This window comes from Anastrepha obliqua, chromosome 1 (assembly GCF_027943255.1).
Source record: "Anastrepha obliqua isolate idAnaObli1 chromosome 1, idAnaObli1_1.0, whole genome shotgun sequence".
Classification (NCBI taxonomy): Eukaryota; Metazoa; Arthropoda; class Insecta; order Diptera; family Tephritidae; genus Anastrepha; species Anastrepha obliqua.
The window spans coordinates 94,512,992-94,528,331 of NC_072892.1; the positions used below are offsets into that span (position 1 = coordinate 94,512,992).

Here is a 15,340-nt window from a genome sequence, read left to right on the forward strand (position 1 = left end):
ATGCTAGTTATGAAGTTTATTGCGAAACTTTATCCATTCCACATTTGCATTTGTGGTATTTTTTATCATTTTCTGTTTTTTTATGTGTATTTTGCGGTCATTATACATTAGTTTGCATGTGATAGATAATACATAGTACATATATCGGCAAATATAAAAACAAAAACATGCATTCACCATTTATAAAAATACGTTATATAAGTGCGCTGGTATAGTAAAGTAATATTCTCTGTTGTGGAGTTTAACACCAATTTGATGGGCATTCAATTATAATTTTTTCCAAATTTTACAACGCCCTTCAAGTTATTCAAATATTAAGATATGAATTTTACTTTTTTATGCTTACGGCCACTATATGTATATGTAAATTGTTAACTACATTTAAGTGTCAATAATTATTTTTATAGTGTTTTTATTGGTTATTGAAGGAGTGTATAATTGGCGTGTACTTTCATTGGGTTTTTATTTTTTTATTTATGATTACACATACAATTTTTCAAATGAAACTTAATAGTTTTACAACAATATTCTATGCGTTGCTAATATAATTTATGTCTTCTTAAATAAATTTAACTTTATGTACACCTGTCTATTTGTGCACTTATGTAATAAGTATATGCGAGCCAAATGTACGAGGCTTGTTAAAAAAAAGGTAGCTTGTTAAAATTTCGTGGGCTATATACATTCGATTTTCGGTTATTGTTTGCTATGTTGGTACACTTGTCCCCAATTTGACATATTTTGACATTATGCATTTTTAGACTTTCTGCTGTTCCCAAAACTGAAGACCCCTGAAATGATGGGGATTTGCTATGATTGAGCAGATAAAGGCCGCATCGCTAGAAAAGCTCAAAATCATATAAAAAAAATGAAGTGGTCCGAATATTGAGTAAAATTCTGGCACAAGCGTATTATGTCTGGCTGAAGGGTTACTTTGAAGGGAGAAACTAGATATTGATAAATAAATAAATATTTTTCGCGAAAAATGTTATTATACTTTTTTAAAAAACCTCGTATATGGCAGCTTTTTGTTCGCAGAAGGCGTTGTATTTTCATTGAACTGTATGTGTTTTTAACTAAAATTGAACTAATTTATTTTATAGTGGAGTTCCAATACAAAAATTTTAACTTGTGGCACATTTAAAAGAAAAGTATGAATGCTGCTACAAAAATTGTCCACAATTTCTTAGTTTAGTTTGTCATCATACGCAACTAGCACGAGTTCCCTCATCGGCTCAGTGCAATTTGAACACAATTCAGTTATTCATTATTCAGAATGATGCGTTAAACAAGTGTGGCACAGTGTAACGATGCAGGTGAAAAATTTACTAAAGTAAGTGAAAAATTTTAAATCTTACTTTCAATATTTTATCCTTAATTCTGATTTTATTCTGTAATATTAATTCGGATGAGCTCTAATTTCTTTAACGACACTTTGGAACTTTTGATTATGTCTAATACAACTAACTTTCCAAGCAATGTACACAGTTGCTTGCAAGTACAATAAAAAAGATATGAAACCAGCTAATATTAATTTTCGTTCAACGTTGCCACTTTGCCAGTTCGTTACACTGTGCGTACTCTAATTTCGCTTGTTGTATTTGGACTTATCACTAATAAAGCATTAACAATTACCGAAATAAGTCTATAAAATGTTAGAGTTACTACCATTTCTGTTGTTATTACTATTAAATATAAGTCATACGTTGTCTAATCATAGATAACTATCATTAGAATCAACTTTTTATTAATATTAATTTTTTTTGTGCAACTATGCTGCCTTTGAGCCGTCAAACACGCAAAAAGTAATTTTTAAAAATTAATTTTAACTAGCCTTGTTGACAGATAATTGCTCGCCGCTACAACTTTCATCGTTAAGCACTTGGTTTGTTTGCACATATAATGCTAAATATGGTTTAGCCTCCTCAAATCCTCTATCATTTTTCTAGAAAGCCAGCCAGGGATGATGCAGTAGTGATTCCTTCGAGCGATCACCATAGTCGTAGGTCAACTCTTCGCCCGGCTCAATATCATCTTTTGCTAAGAGAATCAAGTGGGGGTGTTGCTTCACTACAACGACTTTTGTGACGAGATTGCCATTGCGCGAATGATTTACCAGACGCCCCAGTTTGCCGGTATCTTCGGTTGCATCAATGCAATACTGCTGATTTTTGTGTTTGAAGTAGTACATATAACAGCCCGCATTTTCGTCCAATGCATAACACTTCTCGCGTTCGCTCGCTTCGGCCATCGAAATGAGATCGCCAATATATTCTACCACGAATTCACCGCGTTCGAAGTGCCGATCGGCTATGACCCCGCGACCCTTACCTTCAAAGTGTGCTACCTTTAGTCCCTCGGCTCGCTCTTCTATTACAGCCTTTTCTAATGAGCGCATCATTTCCTCCTTGACGGCAGTTTTAGTCTTGCGTACACTACGACGAACAGGAAAGAATTCTTTTAAACCGCGATTATTATTTGTTGCGGCCAGAGGTAAGCCATTTTGATATTTCGACTTGTGCGGTTGCGTTTTAACAACATGAGTTTTGGGTGCAATTGGTTTTTGTGGTTGTTTTATATTCTCGTCAATCAAAGTGCACTTATGTGGTTGTGTAGTGAAGACTTCTTCAAGGTTCTCATAATTACCGACTTCATGCTTCAAAGCCTCAGCGACATTGTTGTCATTCTGGATGGAATTGAGATCATTTAAATTAATATTTTATGAATGTAGCAAAGTATTCATATATTATATTGGTACGCTTTGAAAGTCAGCTACAGTGAATTATTGTTCATATACTGCTTAAAATGGGTCTTATAATTGACTACGGATATGCTATTTAAAATAGTACATTCAAGTAAGATGACGTAACAATTCTAACTTGAAGAATGGCCAATGAAACAAACATAATTATAAATGTAAACTCACCATTTCTGCAGGTATTCCATTATTTAGCAGCTTGGTTAAATCTTCTCCCTCATTTAATGCACTAAACTCTTTTTGCTGATTCAGTCTTCGTCGTGATTTCGAGTAAACATTCATCATCTGCCGGGGAGATTTTCGGGGTGATAATTGCTCTTTGTTAAGTTTCCGCCCTGACGGTGACGAGATTCTACCAGTAGCAATAGCAGCATGCGTTGGTGAGATCACATGTGGCATAGTCTTGATTGGTGATGGGCACACAATACGATGAGGAGTTGCTGGTTTCCTTCGACGTGTCTGCCCCCCGGCCACTAGATCACCGATCTTATCATTATGTTCTGTCAGCAGCACATCTCTTTTAAGCGAGGTAGTGAAAGCAACGCCACTATCGCATGAGCTGTTGTCATTGTCATTGTCATTATCGTTTTCATTATCATTATCCTGTTCTGGCACTAACTCCTCTACCACATCGTTTTCGTGACTGCCAGCTAAAGCCATATTTTCCGTCTCACAGAAGAATGGATCATGCTTACACGACGAAACGTTTGGCATATTGAGCGTAACAATTTGGTTGAAACGCCCATTCAATACAGACGTAAGCGCTGGAGGTGATGAAAATATCGGCTCTACTTCTAGTGACGTTCTAATTTTGAAGTACGAAGCTTGATTGGGCGTTTTGTCGATATTTAGTGTTAGCACAGGCTCTTGTAGAAATATGTTTTCTGTGTGGCTAGCATTTGTACATGCGCTACCTGTTGAAGAGTGGCTATCACGTAACTGGGAACGATGTGTTAGGAAGTCACTGCCGAAGACCGCATCATCTGTTAATTGTGCCGAATATTCAGTGTCATTTGTATCGTCGTTAAGTTCATTTGGCGAAACTGGAGTCGATGGCTGTACATTACCGTTGTAGTGGGGCAAGTTTTCGTATGAACATGTTTCATCCACGCCGCCGTTTGTAGTTTCTAATTTTGTCTCGCAACTCTCCTGAAGTTTTGTATTATCGGCAGCAATTTTAACTTTGTAGAAATTTTCTATAGTACGTGTTTGTGAACGCGTTGCCAAAGGCACACCTAGAAATGAAAATTCATTAATATAAAATAACCTAATTTATTTTACTTTTAATATTATATATATAGGTATTTATAACAAATTGCACTTAAAAAAGCGCGGTAAAGCATGAGGTATTAAGAGCAGCGTGAACCGCCGAAACAAACTTACCAATAGTGCGACCCGTGATACCACCTCTTTCGCTTCTTGCTTTGCCACCGCCTGATGACGACGACTTTGTTTTTCCGTGCACTTTTACATGTTTTTCGATCTTCTGTTCTGTACCAGGTAAAACTTCTGTAGAGCAGTTTTCAACTTTACAATCTTTACGCTTAGGACTTGCAAAATATTGCTCTTCCAGGTGTGTACAGCCGACTGTGGCCTTAAGTTCCCCATTTTCCAACAAATTACTGTTGGTACTTCGCGCACCTCCGCCAGCAAGCGTGGTAGCTTTAATGGCGCGACGACGCACCATTTTCTTACAGATATATAAATTAATTATTTCCAATGAAGCTTAAGCACCTACACGATCTCCGCACGTATTTTTGGCTATTATTAAGTAACTATGAAAAAAGGAAAATGTTTTTTTTTTCTGAATTAGAAATTTTACTGGTACAAAGTGAACGATAAAAAATAGTATTGACTGCCAATGCAAAGCAGTGTAGGCGCCATAAGCGCGCTATCGTCTTCACACTACGTTAGGCCGCAGCTGCTGTTGCCACCAAAATCATTCAATTATTCTTCCTCTTCTTACCGACGCTTGTTTTGCAATTTGAAACAGCCTTAAATAAGCACTTTGGTGTGTGGAGTTATAAAATTATTATTTCCACCATAAATTAATTAGTTAATATCTTTTATTTTAATATTATTTAATCATCATTAATATTTTTTATTACATTTTTAAGCTGAAGCCTGATGTTCTCTTAATAATTGTTCCAACCTTTTTCGCTTTTTCGCTGCCTCTGCTTCTACTTTCGATTACTATGCTTTGTTGTTATTTGACAATATAATGCCACATGACAGAGATAAATGGTGACGCGAGACATTCAGAAAACACCTATGCAAGAGTGAACGAATAGATAACGTCACAGGGTGCCACGGTGATTTAAAATTTTAAAGAAGAAATTCGACAGCATGGCCAGTGCGAAATAATGGCTACATTTTTTTTTATTGATTCCTAATGTTTTGAATAAACTTTTCTGTTTACTTATACGTTTGAATGTAGTAGAATTAATTCAACATTTCGATCAGCATATTTCTAAGCAAATAACAAATTTCCAGTACTTTATAATTCTTTATTCACTGCATTCCGCCTAAATTGCGGTTTATTTCCTTTATTCTATTCTGAACCCGTATTGAATAAATAAATGCTGCCATTATTTACGATGAAAAATATTTGTAATACATACATATATACGTTTTGCAGCAATTAGTCAAGTTTTCCGACTTTATACTTTGGTTATACCAAGTCAGAGCCACTTTTAAATATATAGTATATAAAACAACCCACACTGGCTTCAGCAGTTTATCATAAAAAAATAGTTCATTAAAAAATTAGGCTGGGATTTGCTATAATGTCACATGGGCAATTTTAGACAAACCATAAAGTCAAATGTTCTATTCAAATAAGGTTTTGGTAAAAAATAATATTTCAGTATATTCAATATTCAATATATTCACAATATTCGCAACATTTCCATCTGAATCCGAAACTTATAAACTTTCTTTATTTGTTACACAGGTTAAAACTATATGTAATTCGCCGTGTTTAGAACATTGAGATCTATTTGTCCTCGAGCTTTATTTATTTTCACTGCAACACATAATTTGACTGGGAACTGAAGTCGTTTATATAGAAATGGATGATCCGTCGGTATTATCGGAACTCTTAGAATGCAAAGCTTTTCTGCAGCACCTCCGCCAGTCAAAATTACACAGCCAATCAAATAAGTTCTAACAAGGAATGATAGAGAGAGAGAGATACTCAATTCGCCTTGCGTTCTAATTACCTTAATCCGCGCCGTAGCTCCATTGCATAATGTTGGCGGATTTAGATTACGTAGCATTATTTAATATTTGAAATAATAATTTTAAAATTTTATTGGGTAACGAACTGCCTCGATAGTGACACATATTTACAAACAGGTAGGTAGAAAGACCCCGCCTCCAGTATTCCATTCACCTTGATTAGGAATAATAGCATACAAGATCACTCCTTCCGAATTCGCTGTGACGTCAGATAAACGAGCAAAACGAAGAAAAAGTAATTGTTTGTTAAGAGTAAGAGCAAGCAAAACACACCAAGCGGAAAATGTTAATGTGACGTTCTCTGCACCAAGAATGATGGAATACACGATTGCGCCGTGGGAAATCGCCGGGTCGTAAGAGTCAATGAATAAACAAGCAAAAGGAAGTGGAGAAGAAGAGTAGGCGAAAGCAATGGAAACAACCAAATACAAGAAATTATACGCACACACACATAGAGGGTATTGCCCTCGAAGTGTAACCAATTAAAAAGGCCATACATTTAGTTTGGAAAATTACTTTTATTCAATTCAATGTAAAAAATATGTAATAATACAAAATTAAGAATCAATTTACTTTTGCCCGATATGACCACCTCCAGAAACGAATCGGAAGCTGCTCGAATGTAACTTGCAGGTATTTTGACCTACTCGCGGATAATGACTTTTTTCAGCGCCTCGAGACTGATGAATCTTTTAGTTAGGACCTTGCTCTTCAAAATGGTCCAAAGAGAATAATCCATCGAATTCACGTATGGGGAATATGAGAGCTATTGTGTGGACGTTATGAAGTTCGGAACATTGTTGTTCAGCCATTCTTGGTTCACTCGAGCTTTGTGAGACGGTGCCGAGTCCTTTTGCAACGTTCATTGTCTGCCCATGGCTTCAAAGCAACCTCCAAAATATATATACATATATAATTGGCGCGTACACCCTTTTTTGGCTGTTTGACCGAGCTCCTCCTCCTATTTGTGATGCGCGTCTTGATATTGTTCCACAAATGGAGGGCCCTACAGTTTTAAGCCGTCTCCGAACGGCAAATATTTTTTATGAGGAGCCTTTTCATGGCAGAAATACATCCGGAGGTTTGCCATTGCCTGCCGAGGGGCGACCGCTATTAGAAAAATGTTTTCCTTAATTTTGGTGTTTCACCGAGATTCGAACTTACGTTCTCTCTCTCACCAAACCATTCGACTACGGCGGCCGACTCCAGAATACTTTCCCGATAATATTTCGCATTTACCTTTACGCCCGTCTCGATGAAAATGATTGGAGAGCGCCCATTTGCGGTTATAGCGGCCCAAGCCATTACCTGTGGCTGGTGCTGCATTCTGGGGCTAATCTATGACTCAAATTCTCGTATAAACGGTCAGTCAAATAAACCCTATCGTTTTGGGAGTTAACAAATTACTCAATTTGAAAAATTTTCTCGTCAGAAAACATAATGTTCCGAAATTGACCTCTTTCGGCAGCAACTTTTCGAAGCAACTCCTTCGCTCTCTCAAGTCTGACTTGTTGCTGCTTTGTTGTGAGATCATGCACCATTTGAATCTTATGAGGCTTGGCTTTGAGATCATTTTTCAGTATGTGGCGGATGCTACGGTCTGATATTTTCAATTCTTTCGCCATTTGATTAGCACTTCGTCGGAGACTTCGCTCAAGTCGCTTTTTCACTTTTTGAACCATTTAACATGACGTTGCAGTCGTTTGATGACCACCTCCATGACGTTTCACGATGCTACCAGTGTCATTGTAGCGAGTAATGGTGCGATAAACAAAAACTTTATTTACTTCAAGGTGCTCGAGCTCACGAACAATCGCTGGTTCTGATTTTCCAGTCACATATAATGCAATCAAACTACTACGTTTCAAATCCATCACTGATTTTCTTTTTTCGCCTTTACTCTCGGCAAAATGCTTCCGCGCACTTGTAAACAATACTTTGGACTGTCATTTAGCCAACTTACATACAGCTTATGGCCGTGCAACAGCTGCGCGAGCGGTCTGAATTTGGACCCGGTGCCTTCTAGCCACGGCGTCTTCCGCATAAAAACGCGAAACACTGCATTTTGGAGGCTTTATATTCATTTGTGCTTTAACAATTTAACACGCGGCACTTCGTTTGTATGGTTTGCCTTTTTTAACTAACTTTTTTTTTTATTATCGAGTTTGAACATATACATTTAAGTATGAAATTCGATTTCTTTTGCATGACCACCGCGTGCACGTTTTACGAAGTCCAATCGTTGAACCCAATTTTCGACCACTCTTTTGCATAAATCGACCGAAATTCCAGCAATTTCGCGTTCAATATTGGCTCTGAGCTTACAAATCGTCGCCGGCTTGTTACTGTAGACCAATGACTTCACATAACCCCAAAACGGGGCGGCTTGTTAAATGGACCGTAAAATGGCCGTAATGCTCTTAAAGTAGCAGCAACAGAACGATTATTTTCATAAATTTGCAATCGTTGATCAAGTGTGTAGCGTTCCATGATGAAATGTATACTAATGAAGTTTACAAATGACCAGTGAAAAATAAAAAATATTGCGTCGTTCGCCCTCCCTATCGGAAAAAAGTTGAAGCGCACCTATTAAAAAACTCTTATTATTGAATTTTCACAAAGATGTAATTTCTCCTACTTTTGTTTGCTTTGTTCGTTTGTTTTGTATTGCGAGCTGAGTTATAAAGTAACTGTTTTTTAATGGCGCCACTTTAGATACTCAATTCGGCTTGGTGCAAGACGTATCTGTAGAAGTTGACTTCCTCTTCATCCAATCGCCTTTAATTCGGAAATGTCAGTAAAACGTTGTTGTTGTGCTGTTTTGTTAATCAAACGTATAGCACATTGTTGTTGGTCTAGTGCCACCAACTTTAATGACTGTGCCTTGACTTTTTCTCATATTTCGACACATTTGACACACGGCGAACGTATACATACATACATACATGTGTATGTAAACAAACAGATTTAAAGTGTTAATTTTGTTTAAAAATTTTTGGTTGTATTACAAAATAGTTAATTTGATTGATGCAGAACAACAGTAAACATTTCAAAGTTCAACTAAAAAGTAGATATAATTCAACCGATTGATTTGTTTTTGATGTAGCAGCAATAACTATAGTCATGCTGTAAATAACCGTTAAACAAGTTGGTAAGGAGGATGTGGCAACAAAATGGTGCGGAAGCGCTAGTTGAATTCTGGAAGAATCACCGCTTTAACCAACCAACCAACCCCCAGCAATAACTGATGATTTTTTGTCCCATTTTTGAATATTGTCAAGTCCCTTTTACAAGTTCCTTCAAATTAAGTTAAAACTAACATTCTTGGATAGATGGACAATGCAAAACATTCAGTCAATACATTAGTTACGTATTTCAGGACCTTATTTTCATTTCAGAGAATTCTCTGCGAAGTACTACATAACATGCGTAATTCGGACCTTATTTTAGAAGATGCATTAGAAACGCTTACAAGTCTTTAAAAAAAAGTAATGTTGTACAAAATTTAAATCAGCTCATGTGTTTGGTTACACAGGCAGAGGAAGAAATAGATGCGTTTAGACTTATAGCGCAGTTACACACTAACGTAAACCTACAGAACATATCACCTGATACTATCTATCTTTGTCGGATTCGACCATGGTGAAAAAATTTTTAGATGTCTGCTTTTTAACGGACCGTTATTCGGCTTTGAGCGGATTTGACAAAATCAGCTGATGCGCTGACGTGACTTGGGACATTTTTACAAAAAACCTGCGACTGGGTTGGTGACGTACGAAAAAAATCAACCAATGACACTTCGTTGCCGTCTAAACAACGACTGATTGGTCAAGTGTGTGAATTGATTGTGTAAATTTCGGCTGGTGATAATATTGTGTTGTACCTTGTTGCAGCCAAACTGCGCACACGCCTCTGTGCAGCAAAAAACGTACATCTACCTACGCAAAGAATGTTCGACATCGAAAAGCTGCAATCACAACAGACAGCCAGAAGATTCGCCACTCGACTCTCACTCCTGCTCTCGGAGAGCACTGCCCAACACACCGGCATGCGCGAGCAATGGAGCAACATTTCTCGTTCCCTACGTACCGCCGCCGAAGAAGAAATCGGATTCCGGCGAGCCCGAAAAAACAATTGGTACGACGAGGAATGTCATGCTGCCGCCGAAAGAAAAGATGCCGCCTATAGAGCCACGCTGCGATCGGGCGCAACGCGAGCCATGTGGGATCGCTACAGAGAGCTGAAAAAGGAAGAGAGACGTATTATCCGACAGAAGAAACGAGAGGCCGAAATACGTGAGTGCGAGGAGCTTGAGATGCTGGCCAATAGGAACAACGCCCGAAAATTTTACCAGAAAGTTCGGCGGCTTACAGAAGGTTTTAAGACCGGGGCGTTGTCCTGTAAGAACAAAGACGGCGATCTGGTGACTGACGTACAGAGCAATCTTAAATTATGGAGGGAACACTTCTCGAACCTGTTAAACGGTGACAGCTGCGCATGTCATAGAGAATGTGAAGATCCCGATACCCCAATCGTTGACGACGGAATTGTCGTTCCGTTACCCGACCATGACGAGGTGAGAATAGCAATATCACGGCTAAAGAACAACAAAGCCGCGGGTGCCGACGGACTGCCGGCTGAGCTATTCAAACATGGCGGCGAGGAGCTGGTAAGGTGCATGCATCAGCTCCTATGCAGAATATGGTCGGATGAAAGCATGCCTGCCGATTGGAATTTAAGTGTGCTCTGCCCAATCCATAAGAAGGGCGATCCTGCAATTTGTGCCAATTACCGCGGGATTAGTCTTCTAAATATCGCCTATAAGGTTCTAGCGAGCGTATTGTGTGAAAGGCTGAAGCCCACCGTCAACCAACTGATTGGACCTTATCAGTGTGGCTTCAGACCTGGAAAGTCTACCATCGACCAAATATTCACAATACGCCAAATCTTGGAAAAGACCCATGAAAGAAGAATCGACACACATCATCTTTTCGTCGACTTCAAAGCTGCATTCGACAGTACGGAAAGGAGTTACCTGTATGCCGCTATGTCTGAATTTGGTATCCCCACAAAACTAATACGGCTATGTAAGATGACGTTGCTCAACACCAGCAGCGCCGTCAGAATTGGGAGGGACCTCTCCGAGCCGTTTGATACCAAACGAGGTTTCAGACAGGGTGACTCGCTGTCGTGTGACTTCTTTAACCTGATGTTGGAGAGCATCGTACGAGCCGCAGAACTTAATCGCTCAGGCACAATTTTTTATAAGAGCGTACAATTGCTGGCGTATGCCGATGATATTGACAATATCGGCCTTAACAACCGCGCTGTTAGTTCTGCCTTCTCCAAACTGGATAAAGAGGCAAAGCGAATGGGTCTGGTGGTGAACGAGGACAAAACGAAGTACCTCCTGTCTTCAAACAAACAGTCGGCGCACTCGCGTATCGGCACCCACGTCACTGTAGATAGTTATAATTTCGAGGTTGTAAAAGACTTCGTCTATTTGGGAACCAGCATTAACACCGATAACAATGTCAGCCTTGAAATCCAACGTAGAATCTCTCTTGCCAACAAGTGCTACTTTGGACTAAGTAGGCAATTGAGCAGTAAAGTCCTCTCTCGACGAACAAAACTAACACTCTACAAGACTCTCATCATGCCCGTCCTAACGTATGGCGCAGAAGCTTGGACGATGACAACATCCGATGAAGCGACGCTTGGAGTGTTCGAGAGAAAGATTCTGCGTAAGATTTTTGAACCTTTGCACGTTGGCAACGGCGAATATCGCAGACGATGGAACGATGAGCTGTATGAGCTTTACGACGACATAGACATAGCGCAGCGAATAAAGATCCAGCGGCTTCGTTGGCTGGGTCATGTCGTCCGAATGGATACAAACGCTCCGGCTTTGAAAGTATTCGATGCGGTACCAGCTGGTGGTAGCAGAGGAAGAGGAAGGCCTCCACTGTGTTGGAAAGATCAGGTGGAGAAGGACTTGGCTTCACTTGGTGTGTCCAATTGGCGCCGGTTAGCACGAGAAAGAAACGACTGGCGCGCTTTGTTAATCTCGGCCAAAATCGCGTAAGCGGTTATCGCGCCAATTAAGAAGAAGAAGAGATAATATTGTGTTAGTGATATACGGGAAAAATCAAAACAGTTTTCGTTGTTTCGCAGATTTCAAGTGTGTCAATACATGTGAAATAATCGTGCAGAGTTCGGCAGCCGAATCTCCCAAGTGACAAAACGAAAGGAAATTACTTGTTTGTGAAGAAGAAGAGTAGGCGAAACCAATGGAAACAACCAAATACCCACATACTTTCTAGTCACGGTGTATTCCGCATAAAAACTCAAAAAAACTGAAAAATCACAATATTACCAAGGCATTAACTCAATCTTCACGAGCTGAGCTGATGACAGACTTGTCAAAATCGCTAAAAATTAAGTAACAGTCACCGTAGATATTCAATTCGCCTTGGACATATACGGCTTGTCAAATCCATTTGAACTGACAGCTGTGACGTTGGCTGCACGCAAGGCGAATCTATTAAAGGTGGTGTTGGTAAATCAGCTGATTTGTTTTTTTTTTCTTTCGTCATGTCCATGTGGCTGTCAGCTCAGAATGAGGTGAATTCATTACTTGCTTTCTAGTTTCCCAATACTTGGCTTTCACAATCAAACGTACAGAAATTGTTGTTGGTCTAGTGCCGCTACCTTTAATGAATGCGCCTTGGCTGCACGTAACTTGATAGCCACTTCACTTCATGATGCCGTTGTCAAGGGACAACTTAAAATTCTCGCAAGAAATAAATAACTTAAATAAAAGAAAAAAAAAAAACGGAAAGTGGTAAGAAAATTTTAGGTGAAACCGTTATTATTAATGTTGGAAAAATCTATGTATATGTATACTGGGGTTTTTATTAAAGAACCATGGGTTTTATACAATTCTATGCTTCGCCATATTTCACTATTTTCATTTATTTTACTCATCGTTTAATTGCGGAAATTTCATTGCAAAACGAAACACGAAAATTTATTTGCAAAAAGTTATGCTGCTTGGAAAGGCCCGTCTTCTACTATAACTTTGGTACTGCGTAGGCGTCGTTTCAACAGTAGACTATGAATAAATATATTTATATGAAGACACCAACATGGCCAAAGCTAAGCGTAAAGTCGTCGTGTTTTTAAAGCAACCGAAACGATTTACTCGTATAAGCACGATGCAATACTTTCGTTTCTAAGAAATAATGCCGAACTTGAATTTAAAGAGTTATACAATAATGCTCAGAAGTAAGTTGGAATTATTATTTATTTAAAAAAATTAAAGTTTACGACTTTTTAATAGCTAAGCGTTGAACCTCATTATTATATAATATATCACTATACATACATATTGGCGGGCGCCGTAGCCGAATGGGTTGGTGAGTGATTCACAGAGAGAACGTTGGTTCGAATCTCGGTGAAACACCAAAATTAAGAAACGCATTTTTCTAATAGCGGTAATGGCAAACCTCCGAGTGTATTTCTGCCATGAAAAAGCTCCTCATAAAAATATCTGCCGTTCGGAGTTGGCTTGAAACTGTAGGTCCCTCCATTTGAGGAACAACATCAAGACGCACACCACAAATAGGAGGAGGAGCTCGGCCAAATACCCAAAAAGGGTGTACGCGCCAATTATATATATATATATATACATACCAAGGATATAATCCTTGGCTTTCAAAAACTTTTCCGATAATAATATAATATTTGGCGCGTACACGTTTTGTTGGGTGTTTAGCCGAGCTCCTCCTGTAATTTTTGGTGTTTAACTTTAAGGTTCTCCACAAATGGAGACACCTACAGTTTAATGCCGCCTCCGAACCGCTGCTAGTTTTTTATGAGGGTGCTACCGAACGGTAGTCACGCGCAAGCCCACTTGGTCACGGCAGCTATCACGATAATGCCGATAAACTGTACTAAAAAAAACGCTCACATTTTTGAGAGTGATGACTATTTTGTATAGTGATGACTTAGAGGTAGATTTTGTGAAATTTCACTAAATCTTTGGCATAAAATATAAAGTCCGAGGAAAGGGTGAAATAGTTTTCACGTCCGCTAAACTGTGCTGAAAAGATATACTGCCGAATATGCTTCTACTATATAATTTATTATTTAGCAATTTTCCATTACAATGAGAGATTAAAAGAAAATGTGTATAAGAATTGAAAACAATTTGTAGATAAAACTCCGTAAACTTTTGCGGTTAAAGCAGCTTGGTCCATGATTTCCCTAAACTAATCTAAATCACTGTATGACTCTAGTTCAAATCAATTTTGAAGCAATTGCAGGAAGTGGCCATAAACATTATTGAATAAAGCAAATAGCAGTTTGCAACCAAAACGTCTTTTTATCTTTCGTCGTGAAAAAGTTTTTAATTTACTACTAATGCCATTACGAGAAGAGGATGATTAGCAGTCACTTTTTTTGAAACATAATTAAATTATTGGCAAAAACTATTTTTTAGGCGAATCGGGGGAAAAAATTAGACACAAAAGGAAAAGGAAAATATTTGGCCTTAATCAAGTTAGAGGGAATGTCAAAAGAGCGGCTAAATGGGGCAGCACATCTTTAAATCTATAGAGAATCAAAGTCCTACGGTGGAAATAATTTTAGAAAAATTTGCAGAAACAAATGACGAGTCGACTAAATGCCTTTATTTGTTCCATTGTGATTTGGTTTTATTTGTTTTCATTCAAAATTTTTTTTGCCTTATTATTTATGCTTTTTAGACGGAATTTCATAAAACGGGAATGTTGAGGGATGATTCCAATTCTCTCCAATTGGACGAGTTAATGGAAGTAAATAAAGAGTGAAATTTAAAGTTTAAAATAAGTGGGCTCAGTGATTCGGGTAAAGTTTTTTCAAAAGCTATGAGGGATAAGCTTGTGGACGATGTCCCTTATGGACTACGCTGATACTTTTCGGTGAATGCTACCAATACAGGATCAAGATTTCAAAACTTTTAGATCTTTAAAATTTAGTTTTATAATAGAAAAGTCGAACACAATTCATTTTTTCTCAATAGTTCGGCCAATGGTTGACATTTTTATATGGTGTGAGAAATTTAATAAAATGGATTATAACTTCGAATACAATTTTTTTATGAACCTAGCGTCGGATGACTAGTGGTATATAGGAGAGACCGAACTGCTAAGTCAGATTAGAGAGTCTAAAATGGGAGCAAAATATATACTTGCCCAGCCACTATTAATTCTTACCTCTACGATTTCAGTATTTTTTTATATAAATACATTTCATACCACAACAAAAATTATATAACGCAAAATTATGATGTGATACAAA

The 15,340-nt window shown here is 38.2% G+C and overlaps 1 protein-coding gene across 4 annotated transcripts; it reads right to left on the reverse strand.

Annotated features, from left to right (window-relative positions):
• Window positions 1-527: 527 nt before the first annotated feature.
• On the reverse strand, window positions 528-5,063 carry LOC129252920 (histone-lysine N-methyltransferase PR-Set7). Of its 4 annotated transcripts, none has more exons than XM_054891089.1 (4): window positions 4,725-5,063; window positions 4,142-4,533; window positions 2,927-3,954; window positions 528-2,686 (listed from the first exon to the last, which is right to left on the reverse strand). In XM_054891089.1, the coding sequence occupies exons 2-4, from the start codon at window positions 4,443-4,445 to the stop codon at window positions 1,946-1,948; spliced, it is 2,073 nt and encodes a 690-aa protein (XP_054747064.1). In that variant the 5' UTR covers window positions 4,446-4,533; window positions 4,725-5,063; the 3' UTR covers window positions 528-1,945. The 4 variants fall into 4 exon arrangements, with proteins under 4 accessions (XP_054747064.1, XP_054747063.1, XP_054747062.1 ...); XM_054891088.1 differs by having other exon boundaries at window positions 2,927-3,993; window positions 4,911-5,061; XM_054891087.1 differs by having other exon boundaries at window positions 2,927-3,993; window positions 4,867-5,061.
• Between the last annotated feature and the right edge of the window lie 10,277 nt (window positions 5,064-15,340).